Consider the following 27,613-nt stretch of genomic DNA (forward strand, 5'->3'; position numbering starts at 1 on the left):
TTGTTTTATTCCGCTGAATTAAATGGAACAAAATGATTTCTTCAATTAAGCGTCTTAAAAAAAATTAAAAACCACATTTTGCTCGATGTAAGAACATCGCCCTTCATTACGGTTAGCAAAATCCCTATTTTACGACCCAAATACTTTTAAATCCTAAAATGTGTTTGCGTAAACGGGAACTCTCCAGGCTCCCTCTGAACGAACTTGCAGAATTTGCATTTTGCACCTCAGCAAGCAAAAACAAAACGATTTTTATTTTTATTTAAAAAAGAAGAGAGACCTCTAGAGACACATCCCAAATGTGAGGTGGTTGGTTTTTGTTTTTTTAATTTTTATTTGAAAAAAGGAGAGAGAGAAAATAATTATGATTCTTTTTTTTCTTCCTTTTCGGACTCCAGACTTTTTCAAGTATTACCCTGCTCTTTTGATTGCTCCCCAGGCTTCCTTCCTCCCCGCAGCGCCCCCCCCGCCCCGCCCCCAGGAAGCTTCAGCGGAGGGGAGAGGAAAAGTCTCTGAGCATAGGATGATTTCTGGGGTTGAACCCCGAGGAGAGGATCATGGTTGCCAACGGAGGGGGTCATTTCCGTTCCCCCGTGGGGCTCGGAGAGGAACGGGAGGGCAGAATTCTGAGGTCCCCCTCCGGTGCCACCCCTCCTACAATCTCGGCTGGTCCCAAGAGAGGACACGAACCACAGGAGTCTCGGAGAAGTCAGTCGCGTGGCCCGGAAGGGCCTGCCCCACCCAAGTGAGGGTCCACAGGACCAACCTCCTCCTGCAGGGTCCCTCAGTCGTGGCTGGCCTCGCTAAGCGGCATGTGCCGGATGGTGTGGAAAATCCAGTCCATCTTGGTCGTCCACCCGCCGTGGTGGGCCTCGTTCATCTGCTTGGTGAAGTACTCCAGGGCCTCCTGCTCCGTCTTGTCCAGCGCCAGCGTCTTCCGCAGGTAGGCCACGTCGTCGAAGGACTGCAGCTCGGGGAGCCCACTGCCCAGCATCATGGAGAAGAGGTTGATGAGCAGGTTGGCGTGCTGGCGGATGGTCAGGTAGGCCTTGTAGCACACCTCCTGGAACCTGCAAGGACGAGGAGGAAGAGGAGATGGTTGAGGAAGAAAAAAAGGGGAGGACGACGTTCCCCGAGAGAAGATGACACCTCCAGCCTACCCGTAGGATGGGATGCCCAACCGCAGAACCACCTCTGGAAAGTGTTGTGGCCCGCCAGCGGGCAGCAGAATCGGAGAGTGAGGAGGTTGGGGAGGAATCTGGGCCAGTCCTGGAGTCTGGGGAAGGCTCGGACGAGGGCTCTGCGTCAGAAGCAAAGAGGGGGCCAGAGCCGTCTGACAGTTATCAGCTGCCTTCAGAGTCGGATATCAGTGAGGCAGAAGAACAGCTGGAGCCTGTTCCCAGTGTGCGCACGCGCAGAGTGGCCAGACGAAGGGAACGGCTGAAGGACAGGGGTCGACTTGGGAGGAAGGCCGCAGGTGGACGGCGAATGGCCCCTCCCAGAGGGAGTGAAAGAGGAGCGACAGGGGAGTGGAGTTTGCAGGAGGCCACGAGACCATGCCTGCGTTCTTGCCAAGTGTCTCCAAGCCCGAGAAAGGGGGGAATTGGGGGCTCTCTTGAAAGACGGAGGGAGAGGGAAGACTTTGCCGGAGAGGAATTCCCTGTCAATGAAACAAAAGGGGCTTATCGGGGCGAGGACTCGGCTTCGTGCTGCTGGGGAAGCCTCGGTCACAACGGAAAGTCCTCCAGATGTTCAGGAACACAAACACACACACAGACCCAGACACACACACACACAGACACACACACACATCCATTCTGGTACCCAAGATTATAGGTAGTCCTCGACCTACGACCCCAATTGAGCCCAGCGTTTCCATTGCTAAGCGAGACAGTTGGGTTTTGCCCCGTTTTACGTCTTTCTTGCCACGGTTGTTAAGTGAATCATCACTGAGTCACGCGGTTGGTAAGTGAATCCAGATTCCCCCTGGACTTTGCTCATTCACAGTTTCAGCGGCCCTGGGAAAAGGGACCTATGACCGTTTTATCGCTCTTACGACCGTTGGCCGCATCACATGAATCAAAATTCAGAGGTTTGGCAACTTGACTCTTATTTATGACCGGGGGGGGGAGTGTCACGTAATCCCCTTTTTGCGACCTTCCGACGAGCAAAGTCAGTGGGGAAAAACGGATTCGCTTAAGGACGGTGTGACTCACTGAACAACTGCAGTGATTCACTTAATAATGGTGGCAAGAAAGGTCGTAAAAACGGGGCAATATTCACTTAACACTGTGTCTCGCTTAGTAGCAGATATTTTGTGCTCCATTGAGGTCATAAGTCGAGGGGGGGCTTCCTGTGGCTATAAACCAGGATTAAGCCAGGAATCCTCAAGATCACAACTTCATTTTGAGGAGGTGGGGGGGAATGGGAAGGCCTGGGGTGGGGGGGAAATAGATAGGGCCATGTTCTGGGGGTCTTCTGACCTAGGCTTTCTGAGAAAGCATAAATCACAAACTTGGTTCCAAAAACCCTCTTTTTATTTCAATGTCTGTGAATTATGTTCATTCCCAGCCCGTAACAGTCTGCGAAGAGTCCTGCAGAAGTCTTCCAAAGTCTTTCAGGGCAAGGCTGAGAAACACCCACCTTTCTCTCCCTTGAAACGCTGCTGGAGCCTTAATGGCCAATTCGTTTTGCAAGGGCCAAACGGAGCACAGAGTCAAACGGAGCTTCAGAGTTTGAACCGACCAAAACGAACAAAATTTGCTCCCTGCAAAGGCTCATGTCCCGTTTGCTCCGCTTTTATGTCTTATGGGAGGGGCCAATCACCTCCAAGCCTTACTCCCAAGTCGGCCCTTTTGTCTTAACTGTTCTTGCCTTCTGGCAGCTCTGCGCATGCGCGCACTGGGAACAGGCTCACACTGTTCTTCTGCCTCGCTGGTATCTGACTCCGGAGGCAGCAAATAACTCCTAGATGGCCCTGTCCCCCCTCTCTGCCTCCGACACAGACCCCCTCGTCCGAGCCTCCCCCAGACTCCAGGACTGGCCCATGTCCCTCCCTAACCTCCTCGCTCTCCGACTCTGCTGCCAGCTCCGCAGGCCACCCGTCGGACCACAACAGGGGGGAGCTGCGTTGCTCAGAGAGGATCTGGGGAGGGGGAACGAAGGGGAGAGGGAATTGGGGGAGGGATGGGCGACCTGCTTGACCAAGACACACACAGACACACCCCGTGCCCACCTCTCGAATTCTTTGGTTTTGGTGCATTCCTGGACCCCTTTGCTGATGACGATGAGGAAGTCCTGGGTGAGGACGAAGGGAACTCGCTCTCGCTTGTAGCCGAATTTCTTCTTCTTGTGGTCCAGGAAGTGGCCGAAGTCGATGTGGAAGAGCTGCAGAGAGAGAGAGAGAGAGAGAGAGAGAGAGAGAGACGGAAGGGTGGGCAAAGGGGGTTCGGCTGGGGGCGGGGGCCTTCCAAGCCCCCCCCTCCCTCCTCACAGGGCTGCGGAGGGGACGCACCCACCTGCCCGTCGTCCTTGACCATGATGTTGCTGTTGTGACGGTCACCGATGCCCAGGATGAAGGTGGCCACGCAGTAGCCGGCGCAAGAGCGTGTGAAGAGGTCGATGGCCGCGTCGTACCTGGACCGGCAGGGGGGAAAACGGTCAGCCTGGCCAAGGTCCGGGGGGGGGGGGGCTCTCCGTCCTCCAGGTCACGGTCACCCCAAAAGGCAACCGGACTCTTCTTGACTTTTTACTTAAATTTCACTTCTCATCCAAGAAGCTCAGAAGAAGAAGAACAGCTGCAGGATTTGGACAGTGGGGTGGGGTGTGTGGGATAGCCGTGTTCCAGTATTTGAGGGGCTACCCCAAAGAAGAGGGGGGTCAGCTTATTATCCAAAACACCAGAAGGCAGGACGAGAAGCAACAGATGGAAACTAATCCAGAAGATAAGCAACTAAGGAGGAATTTCCCGACAGCGAAGGCCACGAGCCAGTGGAACAGCCTGCCACCAGAAGTCGTAGGTTCTCCCAACAATGGAGTTTTTTTTTAAAGAAGGGGCTGGGTGGGCCACCTGTTCTGAAACTGCCTAGGGTCTCCTGCTTGAGCAAGGGGGGGGGGGTTGGACTAGATGACCTCCTTCCAACTCACAAATCACACGAAGTATTTAGTAAACCAGGTGAATTGCTAGTCAATCACTTTGGCAGTTTTATACGAAGCCTCAGTAAGGCCACATCTGGAATCCTGCGTTATTCAGCTTTGGTCACCTTGCAAAAAGGATGCTGGGGACTCTAAAAAGACTACAGAGAAGAAGACCAAGAAAGAGAATTAAAGGCCAGGAGACTAAAATAACAGGAAGAACGGTTGCAAGATTTGGGGCTTGGCCAATCGAGAGAAAAAGAAGGACTTTTGGGGGGGGGGGCACGATAGCAGTCTTCCAGTATTTGAGGGGCTGCCGCAAAGAGGAGGGGGGTCAACATCCTATTCTCCAAAGCCCCAGAAAACGAGGACGAGAAGCAACAGATGGAAACTAATCCAGGAGAGAAGCAACGTGGAATTAAGGAGAAAACTTCCTAACAGGGAAGAGGACAATTGACAGAAGTTGCCACCAGAAATTAATGGCTGCTTCCATCCCTGGAAGGTTTTCAAGAAGAGATTGGACAGCCACGGGTCTCAAAACGTAGAGGGTCTCCTGCTTCGGCAGGGGGGGTTGGGCTAGATGACCCCCCAGGGTCCCTTCCGGCCCTATTCTGATTGATTGATCTCTGTTATTCTATCCGAAAGTCCCTTTTTGAGCTGCCTCCTGCCCAGCCCCTCTGAAATCCTGCCCACCACCCCTCCCTCCCCCAGTCTGTGCGCCCCCTCCCCATTGTCCTCCCCCCCCCCCGCCACTGACCCTTCGCCCTTGTTCTTGTCCTTCAGCCAGTGGTGTAGAGCGTTGCTGTTGAATTGGAGCGCCCCCTTCAGGCCGCCCTTGCACTGGATCTGCATGATAGTGTAGGAACTCTTGACCACTTCGATCAGACCCACGCAATCCCCGATGGACAGGCAGCCGTAGGGCAGCATCCTGCAAGAAGGGGGGGAAGGCAGGTCAGTTCCCAGGCGGGAGCCCCCCATGTCTGCAGCGGAAGGCCAGGAGCTGGGTGGGTGGGTGGGCTGCTGCTGCTGCTCCCAAATGGAGCAGGGGGCTTCGCAAGGCAGGCCCGGCTGTCTCCTCCAGCCACCCACTGGCAAGCCCACTACGTATTCCATCTCTTCCCCCCACTCCCTTCTATTTTCTCATTATTATTTTTCTGACTTTTCGGTTTTTCGTTTCTTCCCCCCAGGTTAAAATATCCAAAAGAGAAAGAAAGAAATTAGCAGAGACCAAAACAGAACTATTTTTTTGGGGGGTGGGGAGGGAATTATAAACGAAGGATAAAAACACATATTATCGCCCCCCCACCCTTCAGCTGAACACCGAGGCACCTATTGAGACAACGGTGAAATTCTATTTTTTTAACTACTGGTTCTGTGGGCGTGGCTTGGTGGGCGTGGCTTGGTGGGCGTGGCAGGGGAAAGGATACTGCAAAATCTCCTTGGTGGGGGCAGCCAGGGGGGGCATTTGCCACTTCTCCGAACTACTCAACATTTCCGCTACTTAAAATTTCCGCTACCGGGTCTCCGAACTACTCAACAGGCAGAAAGAGGGCATGGCCAGCCAGCTTACAGCCCAGTGTTGTCCAGTCTGATGCTGGGACTGTCCTGGACAGGACCCAGCCCTCTGCACCACCACCTCCCCAGCGCCGCCCACCCCCCCAGGATCAGGCAAGACCTGGGGGGGGGGGACTCCAGGGGGGGGGGCTGACCACCCGGCAAAAGACCCCCAAGTGTGTAACGGCTGGCTGACCCTTTGCCCCCCGCCCCCATCCACAGCCGTCCCTCCCCGCCAGCCCCGAAGGGATCCCCCTTACCGGAGATCCAGTCCTTGGTTCTGCCACATGCTCTCCATGATCCGGATGATCTGGAGGGTCAGCATATCCTGTCGGAGATCTAGAAGGGGCAGAGAGAAGAAGCATCACAGCAGGGAAGGGAAGCAGGTTGGTGGGTCGGGGGGGGGGGGGCAGAAGGCAGGCTGGTGGTGGGGAGGGGGATACCATGGTATCCTTCTGCGACGACTGCGGGAGGTGGGAGTGGGAGGCACCGTGCTACGGTGGTTCTCCTCCTACCTCTCGGACAGGTCGCAGTCGGTGTTAGTGGGGGGGCAGAGATCGTCCCCTAGGCCCCTAACATATGGGGTGCCTCAGGGCTCGGTCTTATCCCCCCTACTATTCAACATCTACATGAAACCGCTGGGAGAGATCATCCGGAGGCACGGGATCAGATACCATCAATATGCGGACGATACTCAGTTGTATCTGTCCGCCCCGTGCCGACTCAATGAAGCGGCAGACGTGATGAACCGAGGCCTTGAGGCCGTTATGGACTGGATGAGGGTTAACAAGCTTGTGCTCAACCCAGAAAAGACCGAGTGGCTGTTGTGTTTCCCTCCCAAAGATTCGACCAATATTCCATCACTCAGGCTGGGGGGTCAAATTTTATACCCCTCAGAGAGGGTTCGCAACTTGGGAGTCCTCCTGGATCCACAGCTATCGTTTGACCACCACCTGACGGCTGTGACCAGGGGGGCATTCGCCCAGGTTCGCCTGGTGCGCCAGTTGCGACCCTACCTGAATCGGGAGGCACTCACAACAGTCACTCGGGCCCTTGTGACCTCTAGGCTGGAATACTGCAATGTGCTCTACATGGGGCTGCCCTTGAAGAGCATCCGGCGACTTCAGCTGGTACAGAACGCGGCCGCGCGAGTGATTGTGGGCGCACCGCAGTTCACCCACATAACACCTATCCTCCGCGAGCTGCACTGGCTACCTGTCGATCTCCGGATGCGCTTCAAGGTGCTACTTACCACCTACAAAGCCCTTCATGGTAGTGGATCTGGGTACTTGAGAGACCGCCTCCTGCCAATTACCTCCACACGACCTATTAGATCCCATAGATTAGGCCTCCTCCGAGTCCCATCTGCCGGTCAATGTCGACTGGCAACCACGCGGAGGAGAGCCTTCTCTGTGGCTGCTCCGACCCTTTAGAACGATCTCCCCGTGGAGATTCGTACCCTCTCCACCGTCCAGGCCTTCCGCACAGCCCTTAAGACCTGGCTATCCCGTCAGGCCTGGGGACAAAGATAGCCGCCCCTCCCGAATGATGAATGAATGTTGCTTATTACTTTTACTATATGTGTCTATGTCATTGTTTGTGTTCCCCCTCCCTGATTTTATGTGAGCTGCCCTGAGTCCCCTCAGGGAAAAGGGCGGCCTACAAATGTTAATAAAATCTCTAAAAAATCTCTCAAACACAACCGTCCAGGGGGAACTCAGAGTGGCCAGTGGGGGGTCTCCAGATCCGAATGTGGCTCAGATCCAATATTGGCCACCCCAATTATTTCTACCCATCTTTGGAAGGAGGAAGCCAGATGGGCCTCCCTCCCAGAGAGACCCCAGTTCTGCCCCTCAGCCTGCTTGAGACCCCCCAATCCAGACCCCTGAACGACCATCAGGACAACAGAGTTGGAAGGGACCTTGGAGGCCTTCTAGTCCAGCCTCCCGCTCAAGCGGGAGACCGTACCCAGTCTCTTCCTAAAAACCTCCAGGGATGGAGCCCCCTACGAACTGCCCAGCTTGTGAACTCTCGAATTTCCTCTTTCTGCTATGTATTCAAAATGGACAGTGATGTGCGTGTGTGTCTGTGTGTTTGTGTGTGTGTGATTAATGTGTCTGGGTAAATATATATTTCCTTTGAGAGGCAGGCAACAGAATTTCATGTTTAATGTGTGCCAGTGTGCACACAGTAGACAATGACAATAAAAGTTATCCTATTTTCGGGTGGCAAGCAGTTCCCCTGATTAATTGTTCTCACTGTCGGGAAATTCCTCCTCAGTTCTAAGTTGCTTCTCTCCTTGATTAGTTTCCACCCATTGCTTCTTGTTCTACCCTCAGGTGCCTTGGAGAATAGCTTGACTCCCTCTTCTTTGTGGCCACCCCTGAGATATTGGAAGGCTGCTATCATGTCTCCCCTGGTCCTTCTTTTCATTAATACAATTACAATACAATACAATACAATAGCAGAGTCGGAAGGGACCTTGGAGGTCTTCTAGTCCAACCCCCTGCCTAGGCAGGAAACCCTACACTGTTCCAGACAAATGGCTATCCAACATCCTCTTAAAGACTTCCAGTGTTGGGGCATTCGCATCTTCTGGAGGCAACTTCTGTTCCACTGGTTAATTGTTCTGACTGTCAGGAAATTTCTCCTCAGTTCTAAGTTGCTTCTCTCCTTGATTAATTTCCACCTATTGCTTCTTGTTCTGCCCTCAGGTGCCTTGGAGGATAGCTTGACTCCCTCTTCTTTGGGGCAATCCCTGAGATATTGGAAGATGCTATCATGTCTCCCCTGGTCCTTCTTTTCATTAAACTGGACCTACCCAGTTCCTGCAACCGTTCATCGTATGTTTTAGCCTCCAGTCGCCTAATCCTCTTCGTTGCTCTTCTCTGCACTCTTTCCAGAGTCTCCACATCTTTTTTGTAAGGTGGTGACCAAAACTGGATGCAGTTATTCCAGGTGTGGCCTTACTAAGGCTTCATAAAGTGGTACTAGCCTTATAGTATGTTTTAAGCCTTCAGCCTCCTATGTTGCTCTTCTCTGCACTCTTTCCCAAGTCTCAACATCTTTTTGTTTTTAATATCCTGGGGAGCAAAATTGGGTGCTGCCAAGGATAGGAGGGGGGGAAAGGATTTATAAAGTGGTATTAACACTTTATTGTATCGCAATTGTGGTTCGCTTACTCTCTTCTAATCTCTCCCTCTGCAGTCTCTCCATTCCAGGAGATAGGAGAGGGGGGGGAAAATAGAGACCTGGGGGATTCTGGAGTCTCACCAAAGTGGTGTTCACACTTCACGCGATCTCGATTCCGTCCCTCGGGGTCCTTCCCTGCCCCCTTGCCCCCACCCCACCACCATCCCCGGCCTGGTTCCACCGCTCACCGTCTCCGTTCTTAAAGATGATCTCGTGGTTCGTGAAGAGCAATTCGGACATGATGTCCGGATTCTCCCAGTTGAGCCACAAGGGACGCTTGGCCGAGGACATGATCCGGCACTCGTCCAGCCTGCAGGGGAGGAAAGGCAAAGGTTGACACCTCCACCCCCCCTGCTAGAAGACCCCCTCCCCATTCGGGGCTGCCTCCCACCGCCACTCTCCCTTCCAAAGGAGCCCCTGCCCGGGGTCTCACCGGAGGTTGCCCAGCTGGTGGACGGGGTTGAGAGGGCAGATGAATCCCTGAAGAGCTTCCATGTAATCCGGCCGTCTCATCTGCTCCACCAGGAACTTCATCTGCATCTTAACAGAATGACCGAGTTGGAAGGGACCTTGGAGGTCTTCTAGTCCAACCCCTTGCTCAGGCAGGAGGCCCTAGGCTATTTTCAGGCAAGTGGCTGTCCAATCTATTCTTTAAAAACCTCCAGTGTTTTTACTGGAGCCCGCAAGTTCTGGTGGCAAGCGGTTCCATTGGCTAATTGTCCTCACTAATAGCAAATTTATCCTTAATTCTAGGTTGCTTCTGTCCTTGGTTAGTTTCCATCCATTCTTTCTTGTCCTGCCCTCCAGTGCTTTGGAGAATAGCTTGACCCCCGTCCTCCTTGGGACAGCCCCTCAAATAATGGAAGGGGCTACCATGTCCCCCCTGGTCCTTCTTTTCACTATCTAAACCAGTGTTTCTCAACCTTGTCAACTTGAAGATGTCTGGACTTCAATTCCCAGAATTCCCCAGCAGTGGTTAGGACAGTGTTTCTCAACCTTGTCAACTTGAAGATGTCTGGACTTCAATTCCCAGAATTCCCCAGCAGTGGTTAGGACAGTGTTTCTCAACCTTGTCAACTTGAAGATGTCTGGACTTCAATTCCCAGAATTCCCCAGCAGTGGTTAGGACAGTGTTTCTCAACCTTGTCACCTTGAAGATGTCTGGACTTCAATTCCCAGAATTCCCCAGCAGTGGTTAGGACAGTGTTTCTCAACCTTGTCAACTTGAAGATGTCTGGACTTCAATTCCCAGAATTCCCCAGCCAGCATTGGCTGGGGAATTCTGGGAGTTGAAGTCCAGACATCTTCAAGTTGACAAGGTTGAGAAACACTGAATTGAACAATAGGGCTGTGAAAATCTCTCCAGACCCCTCACATCCTGGACATAAATGGTTTCAACTTCTACCTTCAAAATGACATTATAGACCATCGCACAACGCAACAACTGGACACAAGGAGAGTTTCCCCACAAATGCCATCCCTCTGCTGAACAACTAAATCCCACAACGATGTCACACTATTTACTAAGACTGTGTTACTACTATTCTTCTCATCCTTCCTCTCTCCTCCCAGTTATGACAATCCCCTGGTTGCTTGGATCTCTATGATCGATATTGTTTTCTTTCGTTTCCTTGTACGAGTTGATGGCTTGTTTAGTATCCGATGACTCTCACAAAGGGTTGTATCTTACGATTCATGATGGGATTTATGATGACTACGATCATGATTTATCACATAAATCTTTTACGTGCACTGAGAGCTTATGCACTGAAGACAAATTCCTTATGTGTCCAATCACACTTGGCCAATAAAGAATTCTATTCTATTCTATTCCATTCTATTTTATTCTTCTGTTCTATTCTATTCTTCTATTCTATTCTATTTTCTATTCTAATTTCTATTCTATTCGTAGTCTATTCTGTTCTATTCTTCTATTCTATTCTAATTTATATTCCAATTTCTATTCTATTCTACTCTTTCTATTCCATTGTATTATATTCTTGTTTTATTCCATTGTTCTAATTTATATTCTATACTGTTCTATTCTTTTATTCTAATTTCTATTCTATTCTATTATTCTATTCTATTCTTCTGTTCTATTCTTCTATTCTATTCTAATTTATATTCCAATTTCTATTCTATTCTAATTTATATTCAATTCTTATTCGATTCTATTATTCTATTCTATTCCATTCCATTCAATTCAATTCTGTTTTATTCTTCTATTCTATTCTATTTTCTATTCTAATTTCTATTCTATTCGTATTCTATTCTGTTCTATTCTTCTATTCTATTCCAATTTATATTCCAATTTCTATTCTATTCTTTCTATTCTATTGTATTATATTCTTATTTTATTCTATTATTCTAATTTCTATTCTATACTGTTCTATTCTTTTATTCTAATTTCTCTTCTATTCTATTCTTCTATTCTATTCTTCTGTTCTATTCTTCTGTTCTATTCTTCTATTCTATTCTAATTTCTATTCCAATTTCTATTCTATTCTAATTTCTATTCAATTCTTATTCGATTCTATTATTCTATTCTATTCTATTCTGTTCTTCTATTCTATTCTATTCTTATTTCTATTCTTATTCTATTCTTATTCTTATCCTATCCTATGTTTTAGCCTCCAGTCTCCTAATCCTCTCTGTTGCTCTTCCCTGCACTCTTTCTAGAGTCTCAGCATCTTTTCTACATCGTGGTAACCAAAACTGAATGCAGGATTCCAAGTGTGGCCTTACCAAGGCCTTATAAAGTGGCATTAACCCTTCACGTGATCTTGATTCTCTCCCTCTGTTGATGCAGCCTAGAACTGTGTTGGCCTTTTTGGCAGCTGCTGCACACGGCTGGCTCATATTTAAATGGTTGTCCACTAGGACTCCAAGATCCCTCTCAAAGTTACTACTGTTGAGGAAGGTACCACCTAAACTGTCCCTGTGCATTTCGTTTTCCTTGCTTAAAGGTGAGTGGAGGTAAAGACCCCCTCTGTGGCACCAACTGGGCACTGGGGTGGGGGGGTGGGGGCACGGGGTCCCTCTTCAAATGACCCCAACTCTTTCTCCTCCTTCAAGGCAACCTCCCCTCCCGCCCGCTCGGTCCCCCTCCCCTGGAAGTTACCTTCTGGGTCTCATCCTTCTTCTCCTGCTTCAAGATGTCGGTCAGATTGATGAGCTTCTCCATGGCCTCCACCTGTCTGTTCAGGTGCTTCAGGTACATCCCGCAGCCCCGGCAGAAGGCCTCTAGCATCAGCCCAAAGCGCTGGGAGATGGGCTTGCTGTGCATTTCCGACCTGGGAACAGGGGTGAAATTCAGCAGGTTCGGACAGGTTCTGGAGATCCGGTAGTGGAAAATTTGAGTAGTTCGGAGAACTGGCAAATGCCACCTCTGGCTGGCCTCGCCCCCACCCATTCTTGGCCTCCCAAGTCAGGAGGGAATGGGGATTTTGCAGTATCCTTCCCCTGCCACGCCCACCAAGCCACGCCCACAAAACCAAGCCACGCCCACAAAACCAAGCCACGTCCACAAAACCAAGCCACACCCACAAAACCAAGCCACACCCACAAAACCAAGCCACGCCCACAAAACCGGTAGTTTTTAAAAAATGATTTTCATTACTGGATGAAATCCACCAGACTTAAAATGAACAAGGAATTCTGGGAATTGAAGTCCAGAAGCCTTAAAGTAACTGAGGAATTCTGGGAGCTGAAATCAGGGTTGAAATCCAGCAGGTTCTGACCGGTTCTGGGGAACCGGTAGCGCAAATTTTGAGTAGCTCGGAGAACCGGCAAATGCCACCTCTGGCTGGCCCCGCCCCCACCTATTCTTGGCCTCTCGAGTCCTGGATGATCGAGGCCCCTAAAAAATAAATAACCCAAACCTGAACTGTCTACAGCCCCCCCCGTCAATCTTCTGCAGCCCCCCCCCAATGCTCCCAGCCCCTCCCCCCTGTCTCCCCTGGACTCACTTAAGGTGCCAGAAGTAGAAATGACCAATCCTCTGGTTGGTCAGTGCTTTCATGGTCAGGAAGCGGGCTAGAGGATTGTCCAGGTACTGCTCGTATTTCAGAACCTGCGGGGGGGGGGGGAACAGCGGAAAAGTCAAGGACCTTCGTTGCAGAGGGAGGGGGCAGACACGCTGTAAGAGAGGGGAGGCAGAGCTGGTATGGTGTGTGTGGGGGGGGGGAGGACCAAGGAAAGGAAGATAATCATATCGATGGTAAAAGGTTTGCCTGTCCGAGCAGGGGGTTGGACTTGATGACCTCCCGGGTCCCTTCCACTCTATGATTCTGTTTTTAAAGAAGAGATTGGAAGCTATTTTTTCCTGAGAGAGTATAAATGGCAGGCCTGCAGCCATCTTTTCTTTTTGGGTCCTTGTCTATTATTCTACGATGCGTTTTCTACGGTGGGAAAATGGGATTGTATGGAGTTAGATGCTAGGTAGCCATAACAACATTCTTTCTAGAAAACCAAGGTCATCCTTTCTCTTTGCCTTGTCCCATTTCTGCCCCCGCCAAACCCATTCACACTCCACTCCCCCCTCCGCGGCAAGCTGTTCCCGTAACCGACCTCTGCTCCCCCCTTCTCTCTGAAGGCCCCTCGACACTATTCCGGGTCCTCCGAGCCCTGGAATCCTGAAATTAGCCCCCCCTGGCATCGCTCAGGTGGGGCGGGTGCGCCCACACCCCCGGCCCGCTTACCTGCACCAGCTGGATGAGATACTGGGAGAGTTTGTCGTCCGTCAGTCCTTTGAGCAGGCACTTCAGCGCAAACTCCCGGATGATCGGATCGGGAAAGTTGCAGTCCAGCAGCTCCATGGAGAGCTCAGGTTTGATCAGGGGCCATTCCCGGAGGAGGCAGTACATCTTGGGGGGAGAAAGTGGGGGGGGGGGAGAAACAGGGAAGAATAGTGGCCATCACTGTGGGACTCTCCCTCAAGGTGCTGCGAACTATAGTTTTCGAATTACAATTGTTACAATCGTGGTCAGACCACTGCCTACTGAGGCTTGACTTCCGGAGGCCAAACCCCCACCGTAGGGAGGAGGAACCGACCAGGTGGTTCCGCCCCAGGCGACTTATGGACCCTCAGAGGTTCCAGACGGAGCTTGGGGTTATTCCTGATACCCTCGCCCACAGTTCGGCGGAGACTCTGGCTGCCGCCTGGTACTCGGCGGCGTCGGAGTCTCTCGACCGGATTGCGCCACTACGGCCCCTCCGGGTCAGTGGATCCCGGAGAGTTCCCTGGTTCACCGAGGAACTCCGGGAGAAGAAACGCCGGAGGAGATGCCTAGAGCACCAGTGGAGGTCCGATAAGTCCGAGGCAAACCGAGCACTCTTAACCACCTGCACCAAGGACTATGTTCGAGCATTAAGAACTGCAAAAAGATCATATATTTCTTCCTTGGTTGCGTCCGCCGAGTCACGCCCAGCCGCCCTGTTCAGGATAACCCGCTCCCTCCTTAATAGGAGGGATGCGGGAGACCCCTTGCAGGGTAGGGCTGAGGATTATGCTCAATTCTTGGCGGACAAAGTAGCTCGGTTTCGATCGGACTTGGACTCCACCGCAGTAGATCCAGCTGAGACACAGGAGGATCATCTGCCACACCAACTCTGGGTTGAGTTCCAGGAAGTTGCCTCTGGGGATGTGGACAAGGCCATCCGAGCTGTAAGTGCCTCCACTTGTATTCTGGACCCGTGTCCCTCCTGGCTGGTGGCTAACAGCAGGGAGGTGACACATGGCTGGATCCAGGCGGTTGTCACCGCCTCCCTTCGGGAGGGGCACTTCCCCGCCGTACTCAAAACGGCGGTGGTGAGACCCCTCCTAAAGAAACCATCGTTAGATCCAGCCATCTTAAACAACTTTCGTCCTGTCTCCAACCTTCCCTTTATCGGGAAGGTTGTTGAGAAGGTGGTGGCCTTTCAGCTTCGACGGGCCTTGGAGGAAGCTAGCTATCTTGACCCCTTCCAGTCCGGCTTCAGACCTGGTTACAGCACAGAAACCGCTTTGGTCGCATTGACCGATGATCTCTGGAGGGCCAGAGATGGAGGCTATGCGTCCATCCTGGTTCTCCTTGACCTCTCAGCGGCTTTCGATACCATCGACCATGGTATCCTTCTGCGACGACTGCGGGAGGTGGGAGTGGGAGGCACTGTTCTGCGGTGGTTCTCCTCCTACCTCTCGGACAGGTCGCAGTCGGTGTTAGTCGGGGGGCAGAGATCGTCCCTGAGGCCCCTAACATGTGGGGTACCCCAGGGTTCGGTCTTATCCCCCCTACTATTTAACATATACATGAAACCGCTGGGCGAGATCATTCGGAGGCACGGGATAAAATACCATCAATATGCGGACGATACGCAACTGTATCTGTCCGCCCCGTGCCAACTCAATGAAGCGGTGGACGTGATGAACCAGGGTCTGGAGGCCGTTAAGAACTGGATGAGTGCTAACAAACTGGTGCTCAACCCGGATAAAACCGAGTGGCTGTTGTGTTTCCCCCCCAATAATTTGGCTAATACACCAACGCTTAGGCTGGGGGGTCAAATTTTATACCCCTCAGATAGGGTCCGCAACTTAGGAGTCCTCCTGGATCCACAGCTGACTTTTGACCACCAGCTGTCAGCTGTGACCAGGGGGGCATTTGCCCAGGTTCGCCTGGTCCGCCAGTTGCGGCCCTACCTAGATCGGGGGGCCCTCACAACAGTCACTCGAGCCCTTGTGATCTCTAGACTGGAATACTGCAATGGGCTCTACATGGGGCTGCCCCTGAAGTGCATCCGGCGACTACAGCTAGTCCAAAATGCAGCCGCGCGAGTGATAGTGGGCGCACCTCGGTTCGCCCACGTTACACCTGTCCTCCGCGAGCTGCACTGGCTACCTGTTGGTCTCCGGGTGCGCTTCAGGATACTAATGACCACCTTTAAAGCACTCCATGGTAGTGGATCTGGGTACTTGAGAGACCGCCTTCTGCCGATTACCTCCCTAAACCGACCAATTAGATCGCACAGACTAGGCCTCCTCCGAATTCCATCAGCCAGTCAATGCCGACTGGCGACCACACGGAGGAGAGCCTTCTCTGCTGCTGCCCCGACCCTATGGAACGAGCTCCCCATGGAGATCCGCACCCTCACCACGATCCAGACCTTCCGCGCAGCCCTCAAGATCTGGCTCTCCCAGCAGGCCTGGGAATAGGTTTCCAATCACCCGCCCGAGTGTTTGATTGCTGAATGAAAGTTGTGTTTTATTATTTTTCTTTTGTTCACTAATTGTTTGTTTTGACCTTGCACTTCCCCTCCCCTGTGGTTGTAAGCCGCCCTGAGTCCCCTCAGGGAAAAGGGCGGCATATAAATCCCAATAAACCTAAACCAAACCTAAACCTAAAATCTCGGCTGCGTAGCCAAGCACTTGTTCACTTTGCGGCTTTCCTGGCTGCGGTCGTTAAGTGAATCACCAACGAGGTTTTTTGAGATTGGAAGCTATTTTTTTTCCTGAAAAAAAATATAGGGTCTCCTGCCCGGGTAGAGGGTTGGTCTAGATGACCTCTGAGGCCCTTCCCAACTGCTCATCTGTTATTCCGATAAGACGCTAATTGAGTCCGCGTGGTTGTTAAGCGAATCTGCCTTCGCTGCTGACTTTGCTCGTCAAAAAAGTCGCAAGGGTCACGTCAACCCAGGACAGGCTGCGACAGTCGTAAGTACGAACCAGTGGCCGAGGGTCCAAGATTTTGATTACCTGACCACGGGGGGTTGAAGTGGCATGAAAACGGTCCCGTCACTTTTTTCCAGCACCGTTGTAACTTTAAACGGTCACTAAGCGAACTATAGTAAGTGCCTTTAAAAACAAGAGATGGCTGCTTTCAAAGGCACGGACCTCACGCACCCCCCCCCCCAAAAAAACAAGGATGCCCAGAGGGACAGTGCGGGGAGGGGTCTGGGACAAGAGGCAGCGGAGCTTCGGAGGGTCCGGGAGGGTCCAGGAGGCAGGAAGAAGGCAGCCAGCTCACAGGAGTTTGTCTACCGTATTTTTCGGACTATGAGACACACTTTTTTGTCTCCCGAAAGGAGTTGAAAATGTCTGGGCATCTTATACACCAGTGTTTCTCAACCTTGGCGACTTTAAGTCCTGTGGACTTCAACTCCCAGAATTCCCCAGCCAGCTGTGCTGGCTGGGGAATTCTGGGAGTTGAAGTCCACAGGACTTAAAGTCGCCAAGGTTGAGAAACACTGTTATAGACCGAATATTGCTGAAGCCCGCCCACCCACTGTTCATTTTTTGAGGCCTTTTTCGGCCTGTTCTCAAGGCTTTTTTCGGCGTGAAAAAGGCCTCAAAAACGGGCCGAAAAAGCCTCAAAAACGGGCTGAAAAAAGCCTAGAAAACGGACCTCAAAATGGGCCTGGAAAATGGGCTGAAAAAAGGCTCAAATCAAGCCTCAAAAACGGGCCCCAAAAGATTCAAAAACGGGCCAAAAAAAAGCCTCAAAAACGGGCCCAAAAAAGGCTAAAAACGGGCCCAAAAAAATCCTGGAAAATTAGCCAAAAAAGCCTCAAAAATGGGACGAAAAAAGGCTGGAAAAGGCCCGAGAAAAGGGCTGAAAATGCAGTGCGTGAAGGCCGAAAACTGTTTCTTTTTTTTCCTTCTAAATTGAGGTGCGTCTTATAATCGGGAAAATACGGTATATAGTTATGCAGTTGCTTTAGTCTGGCAAGATCCCGTCTACAGGCAACAAGAGGAATCGGCACTGGGGATGTTACCTAGTTGGGGTCATGGCCCCCCTGCAAGAAAGCAACCAAGCTCAGAGACCCCACAGCCCTTTTCTTCCTCCTCCTCCTCCTCCTCCTCCTCCTCCTCCTCCTCCTCCCAACCCCCCACTCCCTTCTAGCACTGAAGAAGCTACCTAGTTGGGTCTCGAAACGTCTGCAAGGAAACCCTCCCAAGCTCAGAGGGCACCAAGGACCCCTCCAATAACCATAAAGACATCTAGGGAGCTTCTCCATCATCCAGGTCACGGTTCTCGCAACAGTCACTCACGCCCTCGTGACCTCAAGACTGGACTACTGCAATGCGCTCTACATGGGGCAGCCCTTGAAGAGCATTTGGAGACTTCAGCTCGTCCAGAATGCAGCCGCGCAAGCGATTGTGGGTGCACCTCGGTACACCCACGTTACACCTATCCTCCGCGAGCTGCACTGGCTACCGATCGGTCTCCGGATACGCTTCAAAGTGCTAGTCGTCACTTATAAAGCCCTCCATGGTATTGGACCTGGGTACTTGAGAGACCGCCTGCTGCCAATTACCTCCCTACGACCGATTAGATCCCACAGATTAGGCCTCCTCCGAATTCCATCCGCCAGCCAGTGCCGACTGGCAAATCCCCGGGGGGGAGCCTTCTCTGTGGCTGCTCCGGGCCTCTGGAACGATCTCCCCGCGGAGATCCGGACCCTCACCTCTCTCCAGGCCTTCCGAAAAGCCGTCAAAACTTGGCTCTGCCGGCAGGCCTGGGGTTGATGAGTTCCCCTCCGCTCTCGACCTGTATGACTGTGTGATTCTTGTGTATTTTAATTACGTGTATTGTGTTTTATATCCTGAGTCCCTCCCGGAGAAGGGCGGCATACAAATAAACTAAATCAAATCAAATCAAATTTTTTCCTCCCCCAAGCGACAACTCTGGACTTCCTCGTTTTTCTTTGAAGGCCTTTCCCTTCTCATCCCAAGAAGCTTCTTCGGCTCTGACTCCCATTCGCCATCATTCTGCCAGAGCCAAAGAAGCTTCTTGGGATGAGAAGGGAAATCTCTGAAGGAAAAAAAAAAACAAAAGAAAGTCCAGTTGCCTCTTGAAGGGGGGAGAAAGCATATTTGGGACAACCTTAAAAAAATAAATTGAATGGTTTTATTGTCCCCGCAGCGAGTTGGCCGTAGTGAGTTCTCTCATTCTGGATTTTTTTGGGGGGGGGGGGGGCTCCTGCCTGCCAGGAGCCAAACCACCACCGCAGTGGTGGGATTCAGCCGGTTCGCCCCGGTCCGTGAGAACCGGTTGTTAACTTTCTCAGCAGTTTGGTGAACCGGTTGTTGGAAGAAATCACGAGGGGCAGAGAACCGGTTGTTAAATTATTTGAATCCCACCACTGCACCGCTGCCTCCCTCCCCCCCCCCCGGCCCGGAAATTTCCCATGGTCCCAGCTGGAAAGCCAAGGACGGGGGGGAGGGGGGTGTCTCTGCTCACCTGGGCCACCTCGTCTCGCGAATTCCACTTGACGGACAGCAACAACTTGGGCAGGGTCTCGGGGAGGTTGACGCAGTAGTGCCTGGAAAGAGAGGAGGGGGCAGCTGAAGGCGAGGACGGGACGTGGGGGTGTGGGTGGCAGCCACGGCTGCTATTGAAGCCCACTCGGTGCCTGGAACCCACCGGTGGCGCCAAAGGAAGTCCTTCTCCTGCTCTGTGATCTCCGACAGCGGGTCTCGGTTGCAAATGTTACGCATCTGCTCCAATTCGCTTTCGTCCAGAGAGCTGTCGCGGGCCAGACGGTTGCTCTGGAATTGGGGGTGGGGGGGAGGGAGAAAGAGAAGTCAGCCCCCCTCCTCTTTACGGATCACAGCAAGACGGAACCCGCTAGAACAGAGTTTGGCGATTTTCAGGTAGGGGACTTCAACTCCCAGAATTCCCCAGCCAGCAGCCCTACTGCCACCTCTGTCCTGGCATTCAATCGGGATAGAGCTGGAAGGGACCTTGGAGGTCTTCTAGTCCAGCCCACGTCCCGAGAGAGCCTATACCGTTTCAGACAAGTCTCTTCTTAAAAGCCTCCAGTGATTGGAGCACTCAACATTTCTGGTGGCAGGCTGTTCCCCTGGCTAATTATCCTCCCTGTTAGGAAGCTTCTCCTTAATTCCAGGTGGCTTCTCTCCTTGGTTAATTTCCCTCCGTTGTTTTTTGTCCTGGTGCTTTGGAGAACAGGTGGGACTGCCTCCTTCTTTGGGGCAGCCCCACAAATATTGGGATATCGTGTCTTTTTCTCTAGAGAGGCGGGTTTTCTTGTGTTTTGGTCTCCTTTAGGCCTTCGACCCCCTTCGCTGCTCTTCTCTGCCCTCTTCCCAAAGTCTCAAACCTCTTTCGGCCCGCGGCCCCCCCCCCCTTACCAAGCCCACCATGCAGTAGTTCAGACCCAGCTCCCGCGACATGGCCCAGTTGGCGTGTTCCTCGATTTCGGCCGCGTCGGCAAATTTAACCGGGTGGCTGTACCAGGTGAACTCCAGTTCCAGGCACGGGGTCTCCTGTAGCAGCAGCAGCAAAGCGAGAGGTCAAAGACCCCCATCCTCCCGAAATCCAGCAACCCCGTTACGCCCCCCACTTAATACGCAAACACCCCCACACACCCCGGCCAGCCTCGCCAGGCCCCTTGCGGGAGTCTCACCTTGTTGGGGTTCGAGCCCCCGACCCCGATGGGGTTCAACAAGTCCTCCAGGCCGTGGGGGACCGGCCACAAGTTGAGTGCCATCTTCCCGGCCACCAGAGTGTCCTTGTAGTCGAAAAGGTTGACGTTGCCCCAGGCCAGGGGGCAGTGCTCCTGCGGGGGGAGGGGGGAGAGGAGGGGGGGAGAGGGGTCAAAAGCATCTGCTGGCGGCCCCCAACCAGACTCTGCCCACCGCAGAAGCAAGGTGCCTTTCTCTGCAGTGCCGGGGGGGGGGAACACGTGAAATAGGGCAGGGTTCTCCAATCATGGCAACCGAAAGAATGGTCAAGTCCCAGAACTCCCCAGCCGGCTGTGCAGCTTTTAAGACATGTGGACTTCAACGCCCAGAATTCCCCAGTCAGTCACATTAACTTTTAAGACGTGTGGACTTCAACTCCCAGAATCCCCTAGTTTGGCCGTGCCGGCTGAAGAATTCTGGGAGTTGAAGTCCACAGGCCTTAAAGTTGCAAAGGGTGGAGTCTATTGGAATAAGGGAACCCCGCAGGATTCTGGGAGTTGAAGTCTGCCCATTTGAAAATGGCCCACCGTTTGGTGTACACGGACTGAGAACCACGAACCCCCCTCCTCATCGGGGCTGGAAGGGATTCTCAATTGTGCCCAGCCCCCCCCCCCTCCCCCCTTCAGCCAGGGGTTTTCAGCACAAGATGCTCAAGGTGGCAGCTGTGACGATAAAGTCAACCACCTTGGTTCTTATGCGCAGACACCTCTGGACTTCTGCAACTCCCCGAAGCCAGCAAGTACATACAGGTAGTCCTCGTTTAGTGCCCGTTCAAAGTTACACTGAAAAAGGGGACTAATGACCGTTTTTCACCCAGCCGTAGCAACCTCCCCATGGTCATGGGATCCAAATTCAGGTGCTTGGCAACTGACTCGCATTTATGACGGTCGCAGTATCCCGGTGTGTGTGTGTGACGTGATCCCCTTTTGCGACCTTCTGCTGAGCAAAGTCCACAGGGAGAACAGCCGCGCGGCTCACTTAACAACGGCAGTGTTTCGCTTAACAGCTGTGGCAAAGGAATGTTGTAAAATGGGGCCAAACTCAGGTAACAACTGTCTCGCTTAGCAAGGGAAATAGCAATAGCAATAGCAGTTAGACTTATATACCGCTTCATAGGGCTTTCAGCCCTCTCTAAGCGGTTTACAGAGTCAGCATATCGCCCCCAACAACAATCCGGGTCCTCATTTTACCCACCTCGGAAGGATGGAAGGCTGAGTCAACCCTGAGCCGGTGAGATTTGAACCGCTGAACTGCAGATAACAGTCAGCTGAAGTGGCCTGCAGTACAGCACTCTAACCACTGCGCCACCTCGGCTCTGGGCTAATCATAAGTCGAGGACTATCCGTACCCGGGGCTGAGCTGAAGTTCCGGTCGAGGGGTGGGGGTGGGGGGTCCCCCACAAACACTCACCTCCTTGGCCCCCTTCCGGCCCTTGACGGAGCAGATGGAGACGCAAAGGCGAGCAGCACGCGGGAGGTCAGTCAGGTAGATGTCGTAGGAGAGCCACTCGTTCCACCTGGGAGCAAAGCGCAGCTCCGGAATCAGCCGGGTAGCCAGGTGTGAAACCCTCCTCTCCCTCTGCCCGTTTGGGGTCCAGGTTGTTCCCCTTCCCCTCCTTAAGGAGACCCCCCACCCCATTCCCAGGCTGGCCCTCCCTCCCACCCCACTTACCGAGGGTTGGAGCACGGCACCCGCTGAGTATTGACGTTATCGCAAAGGGGTTCCCCACCGTGGAAAATCCCCGTCCGGACGTAAATCTAGGAGGAAGGAAGGAAGAGCGGAATTAACGGCTCCCCTCCAGGTAATCCTTGACTTTCAGCCATTCATTTAGTGACCGTTCACAGTTGCAATGGAGGATGACAGTTACGACCGTTGCGGTTTTCCCTATGGTCACCCAATCAAAATTCGGCCGCTTGCCAACTGACTCATCTTCACGACGGCTGCGACGTCCTGTGATCAACTTTTGTCACCTCCTGACAAGCCAAACCAACGGGGGAGCCCGATTCGCTTAACAACCGTGTTGCGACTTTAACAACAGCAGTGATTCGCTTAACAACCGGGGGCAGGAAAGGTCGTCAAACGGGGCGGAAATTGCTTAACAAATGTCTTGCTCAGCAACAAAAAGTTTGGTCATAAATCGCTGACTACCTGCAGTTGCGGCTTATGGGTTGTGGATTATGGGTTGTGGATTATGGGTGGTGACACCTAGCATTTCTGAAGGTAGCAAACTATGGAAGACTGACGAGGGAATGCAAGCCAGCACATCCTTTCACCCTGGTGGGCAGCAGAGGGCTACGAGAGGGAGCTTCGCTCGGCTCCAGTAGGTCCCCCATTCCGTGCCCAGTTGCCGACTCAGTCTCTTGCCCTGCCGTTGAGCCGGATCAGATCAGATTGAGGAGCCGTATAACTTCAGGAGGCAGCGTGCACCTGGACCCACCCACCTTGTCGATGTCCCTGATGTTGACGTTGACGTAGGTGGCGCACAGGATCTTGATGCGCAGGAGGCTGTTGATGGACCAGAGGGACTTGGTGGCCACCTCCCCATTCACGTGGGAGGAGGTGGCCGAACGGCGGGCGTACGAGGGCAGCACGAAGACATTGGCCGGCAGTTGGCTGTAGAGGCTCTCCTTGCTCATCAGCATCAGGTGGGGCAGGCGGCCAATGGCGATGCAGTTCCTCATGTACTGGAGGAAGAGGAGGGGGGACACCGGGTGTCACGAGGAACGGGAGACCGGGCAGCGCCAAAGAAGTCACAACGGCTTCCGCGGGGAATTGGGCCTGGTTTGTTTACTCGTTCACCTGGCGCCTTCTGAGCACGGCGGAAGAGGGCAGAGATACGTCTTCAGCCATCTTTATACCCCCCTCCCCCAAGGCCCCATTGCAGCGGTGAAATCTAATTTTTTTTTACTACTGGTCCTAAGGGTGTGGCTTGGTGAGGCGTGGCTTGGTGGTGGGGAAATCATGTGACTTGGTGGGCGTGGCTATGTAGTCATGTAACTGGGGGATCAAAAGACAGGCCTGCTGGAGCAGGGTCAGACTAGATGACCTTTAGGTCCCTTCCAGCCCTGGATTATCCTCTGAAGCTGCGCCTAATGCCAGGTTTGTAGTCCTCCCTTCCTCTCCTTTTTCCCTCCCTCCCTCCCTTTCTTTCTCTTTCTTTCTCCCTTCTTATTCTCTCTCTTTCTCTCTCTCATACACACTTTCTTTCTTTCCTTCCCTTTCTTTCTTTCTTTCTTTCTTTCTTTCTCTCTTTCTCTCCTCCTCCCTCCCTTTCTTTCTTTCTCTTTCTTTCTCTTTCTTTCTCCCTTCTTTTACTTTTTTAGCATTTTTTACTACCGGTTCTGCGAACTGGTAGCATTTTTTACTACCAGTGTAGCATTTCACCCCTGGAGCAGGGCTCTCCAAACATGGCCCCTTTTAAGGCTTGTGGACTTCAACTCCGCAGTAACCCGTTTACTCTCTTGCAATCCCTTCCTCCTCAATCTCGTAGGAGGAAAAAAAAAAGAACCAGGCCTTGGTGGGTGAGGAATTCTGGGGGTTGAAGTCCACCAGCCTTAAAGGGGCCACGTTTGGAGACCCCTGGCTTCTAGGCCTGGGAAATACGAAAACAAAAAAAAAGTTGCACTCCCTCGACACGACCGGCGGGACTCCACCAACGCTCTTGGCCCTTCACTCGGGGGGGAAACGCAGCCACGTTTTCAAAGTCTTCCAGACCTCCAGTAGGATAAAAGCTGAAAGACCTCAGGGTTGTGTGTGTGAGAGAGTGTGTGTGATTCCAGAGGGAACAGACCCGCTTCCTGGTTCCTGAGAGAGGGCCCTGTTGGATCGAGTGGACCCCAACAGCAAGAGCCCCCCACGAGTGCCGAGAAAGTCCGCCTGTAGCGTCAGGAGGAGGGAGAGGGGGTTCACCGACAAATGCACGCATGACAAAAGCACGGCGACAAAACCGCGGTGAGATAACCGCGACGTCGAAATCGCGTCGACAACAGCGCGCCGACCACAGTGTGCCGACAACAGCGTGCGATCAACAACGCGAAAACAAGGTAATAACCCTAACCCTAACCCTATCCCTATCCCTTACCCTTACCCTAATCGTGCTTTTGTGGGCGCATTTTTGTCAGCGCGCTGTTGTGGGCGCGAATTCGACGTCGTGGTTTTCTCGCCGCGTTTTTGTCGGCGCGCTTTTGTCGTGCGCACATTTGTCGGGTCACGGGGAGGGGGCTCACCTTGTACTGACTGAGGGGGTACTTCTCCAGCAAATACTCGTCGCAGCCGCAAACCTTGAGCAGGTACTTGCCCTGGTACTCCTGCACGCAGAGGCGCAGCTGTTCGGGCGAGAGGTGCATGCTGCGCGTCTTTTTCCGGATGGCCTCGGCGATCACCTGCTCGGGGAGCGCGTCGTGCGGCGTCTTGAGGGTGTATTTCTGTTTGTCGTTGTTTGGGGACACAATAACCCAAATGGTCACTATGATCCGACCTTCAGGAAGGGGGGGAAATGCAGGACAAGCAACGGTCACTCGGGTGCGTCCGCAGGAGGCCAGGCGCGGGAGGAAACAAAATCAAGGGGAGAGGAAGTGGGACTCAATTTTTTTGAGGCGGCACAACAGCAACGGCTCCGGGATTGTTAAGATCACAAGCTACCCAGAGTTACCCTACGGTAGGATGGGGAGGTAATACATTTTTACATCTAAATAAACAAATTAATTAATCAACATGGGAAGACCACAACTGATGAAAGCTTTGTCTCTTTCATCAAGGGAGTAATCAGGCTACAGGGGAGAGATTGCAGAGGAAGGGACTACAAGGGAGTAATCAGGCTACAGGGGAGAGATTGCAGAGGAAGGGATTACAAGGGAGTAATCAGGCTACAGGGGAGAGATTGCAGAGGAAGGGATTACAAGGGAGTAATCAGGCTACAGGGGAGAGATTGCAGAGGAAGGGACTACAAGGGAGTAATCAGGCTACAGGGGAGAGATTGCAGAGGAAGGGACTACAAGGGAGTAATCAGGCTACAGGGGAGAGATTGCAGAGGAAGGGACTACAAGGGAGTAATCAGGCTACAGGGGGGAGATTGCAGAGGAAGGGATTACAAGGGAGTAATCAGGCTACAGGGGAGAGATTGCAGAGGAAGGGACTACAAGGGAGTAATCAGGCTACAGGGGAGAGATTGCAGAGGAAGGGACTACAAGGGAGTAATCAGGCTACAGGGGAGAGATTGCAGAGGAAGGGATTACAAGGGAGTAATCAGGCTACAGGGGAGAGATTGCAGAGGAAGGGACTACAAGGGAGTAATCAGGCTACAGGGGAGAGATTGCAGAGGAAGGGATTACAAGGGAGTAATCAGGCTACAGGGGAGAGATTGCAGAGGAAGGGACTACAAGGGAGTAATCAGGCTACAGGGGAGAGATTGCAGAGGAAGGGACTACAAGGGAGTAATCAGGCTACAGGGGAGAGATTGCAGAGGAAGGGATTACAAGGGAGTAATCAGGCTACAGGGGAGAGATTGCAGAGGAAGGGATTACAAGGGAGTAATCAGGCTACAGGGGAGAGATTGCAGAGGAAGGGACTACAAGGGAGTAATCAGGCTACAGGGGAGAGATTGCAGAGGAAGGGATTACAAGGGAGTAATCAGGCTACAGGGGAGAGATTGCAGAGGAAGGGATTACAAGGGAGTAATCAGGCTACAGGGGAGAGATTGCAGAGGAAGGGATTACAAGGGAGTAATCAGGCTACAGGGGAGAGATTGCAGAGGAAGGGATTACAAGGGAGTAATCAGGCTACAGGGGAGAGATTGCAGAGGAAGGGATTACAAGGGAGTAATCAGGCTACAGGGGAGAGATTGCAGAGGAAGGGATTACAAGGGAGTAATCAGGCTACAGGGGAGAGATTGCAGAGGAAGGGATTACAAGGGAGTAATCAGGCTACAGGGGAGAGATTGCAGAGGAAGGGATTACAAGGGAGTAATCAGGCTACAGGGGAGAGATTGCAGAGGAAGGGATTACAAGGGAGTAATCAGGCTACAGGGGAGAGATTGCAGAGGAAGGGATTACAAGGGAGTAATCAGGCTACAGGGGGGAGATTGCAGAGGAAGGGACTACAAGGGAGTAATCAGGCTTCAGGGGAGAGATTGCAGAGGAAGGGACTACAAGGGAGTAATCAGGCTTCAGGGGAGAGATTGCAGAGGAAGGGACTACAAGGGAGTAATCAGGCTTCAGGGGAGAGATTGCAGAGGAAGGGACTACAAGGGAGTAATCAGGCTACAGGGGAGAGATTGCAGAGGAAGGGACTACAAGGGAGTAATCAGGCTACAGGGGGGAGATTGCAGAGGAAGGGATTACCTTCCCACTAAAGGTTGTCCCTATTTTTCTACCTGCGTTTTTTACCTGCTTGTTGACAGAAGATGGGACAAGTAACGGGAGCTCACTCCGTTACGCGGCAGTAGGGATTTGAACGGCCAAACTTCCTGAACGACAAGCTCAATGTCTTAGCCACTGAGCCACGCCGTCCCACAGACGGAGTTAATTGGGAGTAAACAGTTGGGAACCAAGGGGAAACTGAGGCACTTTGCTCCGCTCCCCCTGCCGTCCCACTCACCTTTGTCCAACTTGCTGTACAGATGTTTGGGGAGGTCAGGGGTGGATTCCACGTTGGGGGGGTAGACGTACAAGGCCTGGCTCTGGGGTCCGGCCGAGCCCCTGGTCTCCACCGCTTCTCGGCACACGGAGAGAATGTTGCGCCGGAATTCCTGCACCTCGGGGTCCTTCACCAGCTCAAATTCGCAGATGGGCATCCCGATCGCAAACCCTTCGGAGCGAAAGGTTCGGATTAAAATGGATTCATGAAATTTATATATTCCCCTTTTCATTTCATTTTATTCGGAAGAGCAGTACAATACAAAATGCAAAAGGAAATAAAACGAAGGAGACAAGAGTAAACCCCCGGAAGAATATTAAAAAATAAATGGGAATTCACACACACACACACACACACACACACACACACACACACACATATATATATTGAGGGGGAAAATCAATTTATTGGACTCCCATCTTATGGTCGGTTTACAATACTAGGCGGAGAAAGCTAGAGAAAACCTATTGCTATTGGCTCGTCCGAACAACCAATCAAAAAGTGATGGGAAAGTTTCGGAAGAAAAGATTTTAATACGTATAAAAAGAAGAAAAAGAGGAACGGGGGATTAGTAAAATGAAGTGAAGTATGTTATAATCCCGGCAATGGCCACGTAGCTAATTAAGATGTGAGTGAAAT

At 52.2% G+C, this 27,613-nt stretch overlaps 1 protein-coding gene across 1 annotated transcript in view; it reads right to left on the reverse strand.

The window, feature by feature from the left end:
* Nucleotides 1-239: 239 nt before the first annotated feature.
* The window catches only part of LOC116522496 (phosphatidylinositol 4,5-bisphosphate 3-kinase catalytic subunit alpha isoform-like), a 34,325-nt gene continuing 6,951 nt past the window's right edge, over nt 240-27,613 (reverse strand). The window contains exons 5-23 of the mRNA XM_032237415.1: nt 26,936-27,145; nt 24,568-24,818; nt 22,783-23,025; nt 22,013-22,098; nt 21,752-21,857; nt 20,284-20,436; nt 20,009-20,143; nt 19,281-19,405; nt 19,098-19,179; nt 13,581-13,745; nt 12,849-12,952; nt 12,002-12,173; nt 9,314-9,420; nt 9,069-9,190; nt 5,949-6,027; nt 4,892-5,062; nt 3,519-3,636; nt 3,236-3,387; nt 240-1,070 (exon numbers count right to left, since the gene is read on the reverse strand). Of these exons, the coding sequence (XP_032093306.1) occupies nt 785-1,070; nt 3,236-3,387; nt 3,519-3,636; nt 4,892-5,062; nt 5,949-6,027; nt 9,069-9,190; nt 9,314-9,420; nt 12,002-12,173; nt 12,849-12,952; nt 13,581-13,745; nt 19,098-19,179; nt 19,281-19,405; nt 20,009-20,143; nt 20,284-20,436; nt 21,752-21,857; nt 22,013-22,098; nt 22,783-23,025; nt 24,568-24,818; nt 26,936-27,145 (2,867 nt within the window). The 3' untranslated portion in view covers nt 240-784. The remainder of the gene's footprint in view (nt 1,071-3,235; nt 3,388-3,518; nt 3,637-4,891; nt 5,063-5,948; nt 6,028-9,068; nt 9,191-9,313; nt 9,421-12,001; nt 12,174-12,848; nt 12,953-13,580; nt 13,746-19,097; nt 19,180-19,280; nt 19,406-20,008; nt 20,144-20,283; nt 20,437-21,751; nt 21,858-22,012; nt 22,099-22,782; nt 23,026-24,567; nt 24,819-26,935; nt 27,146-27,613) is intronic.

The sequence above is a fragment of the Thamnophis elegans genome, chromosome Z (genome assembly GCF_009769535.1).
Source record: "Thamnophis elegans isolate rThaEle1 chromosome Z, rThaEle1.pri, whole genome shotgun sequence".
In the NCBI taxonomy this organism is placed as follows: Eukaryota; Metazoa; Chordata; class Lepidosauria; order Squamata; family Colubridae; genus Thamnophis; species Thamnophis elegans.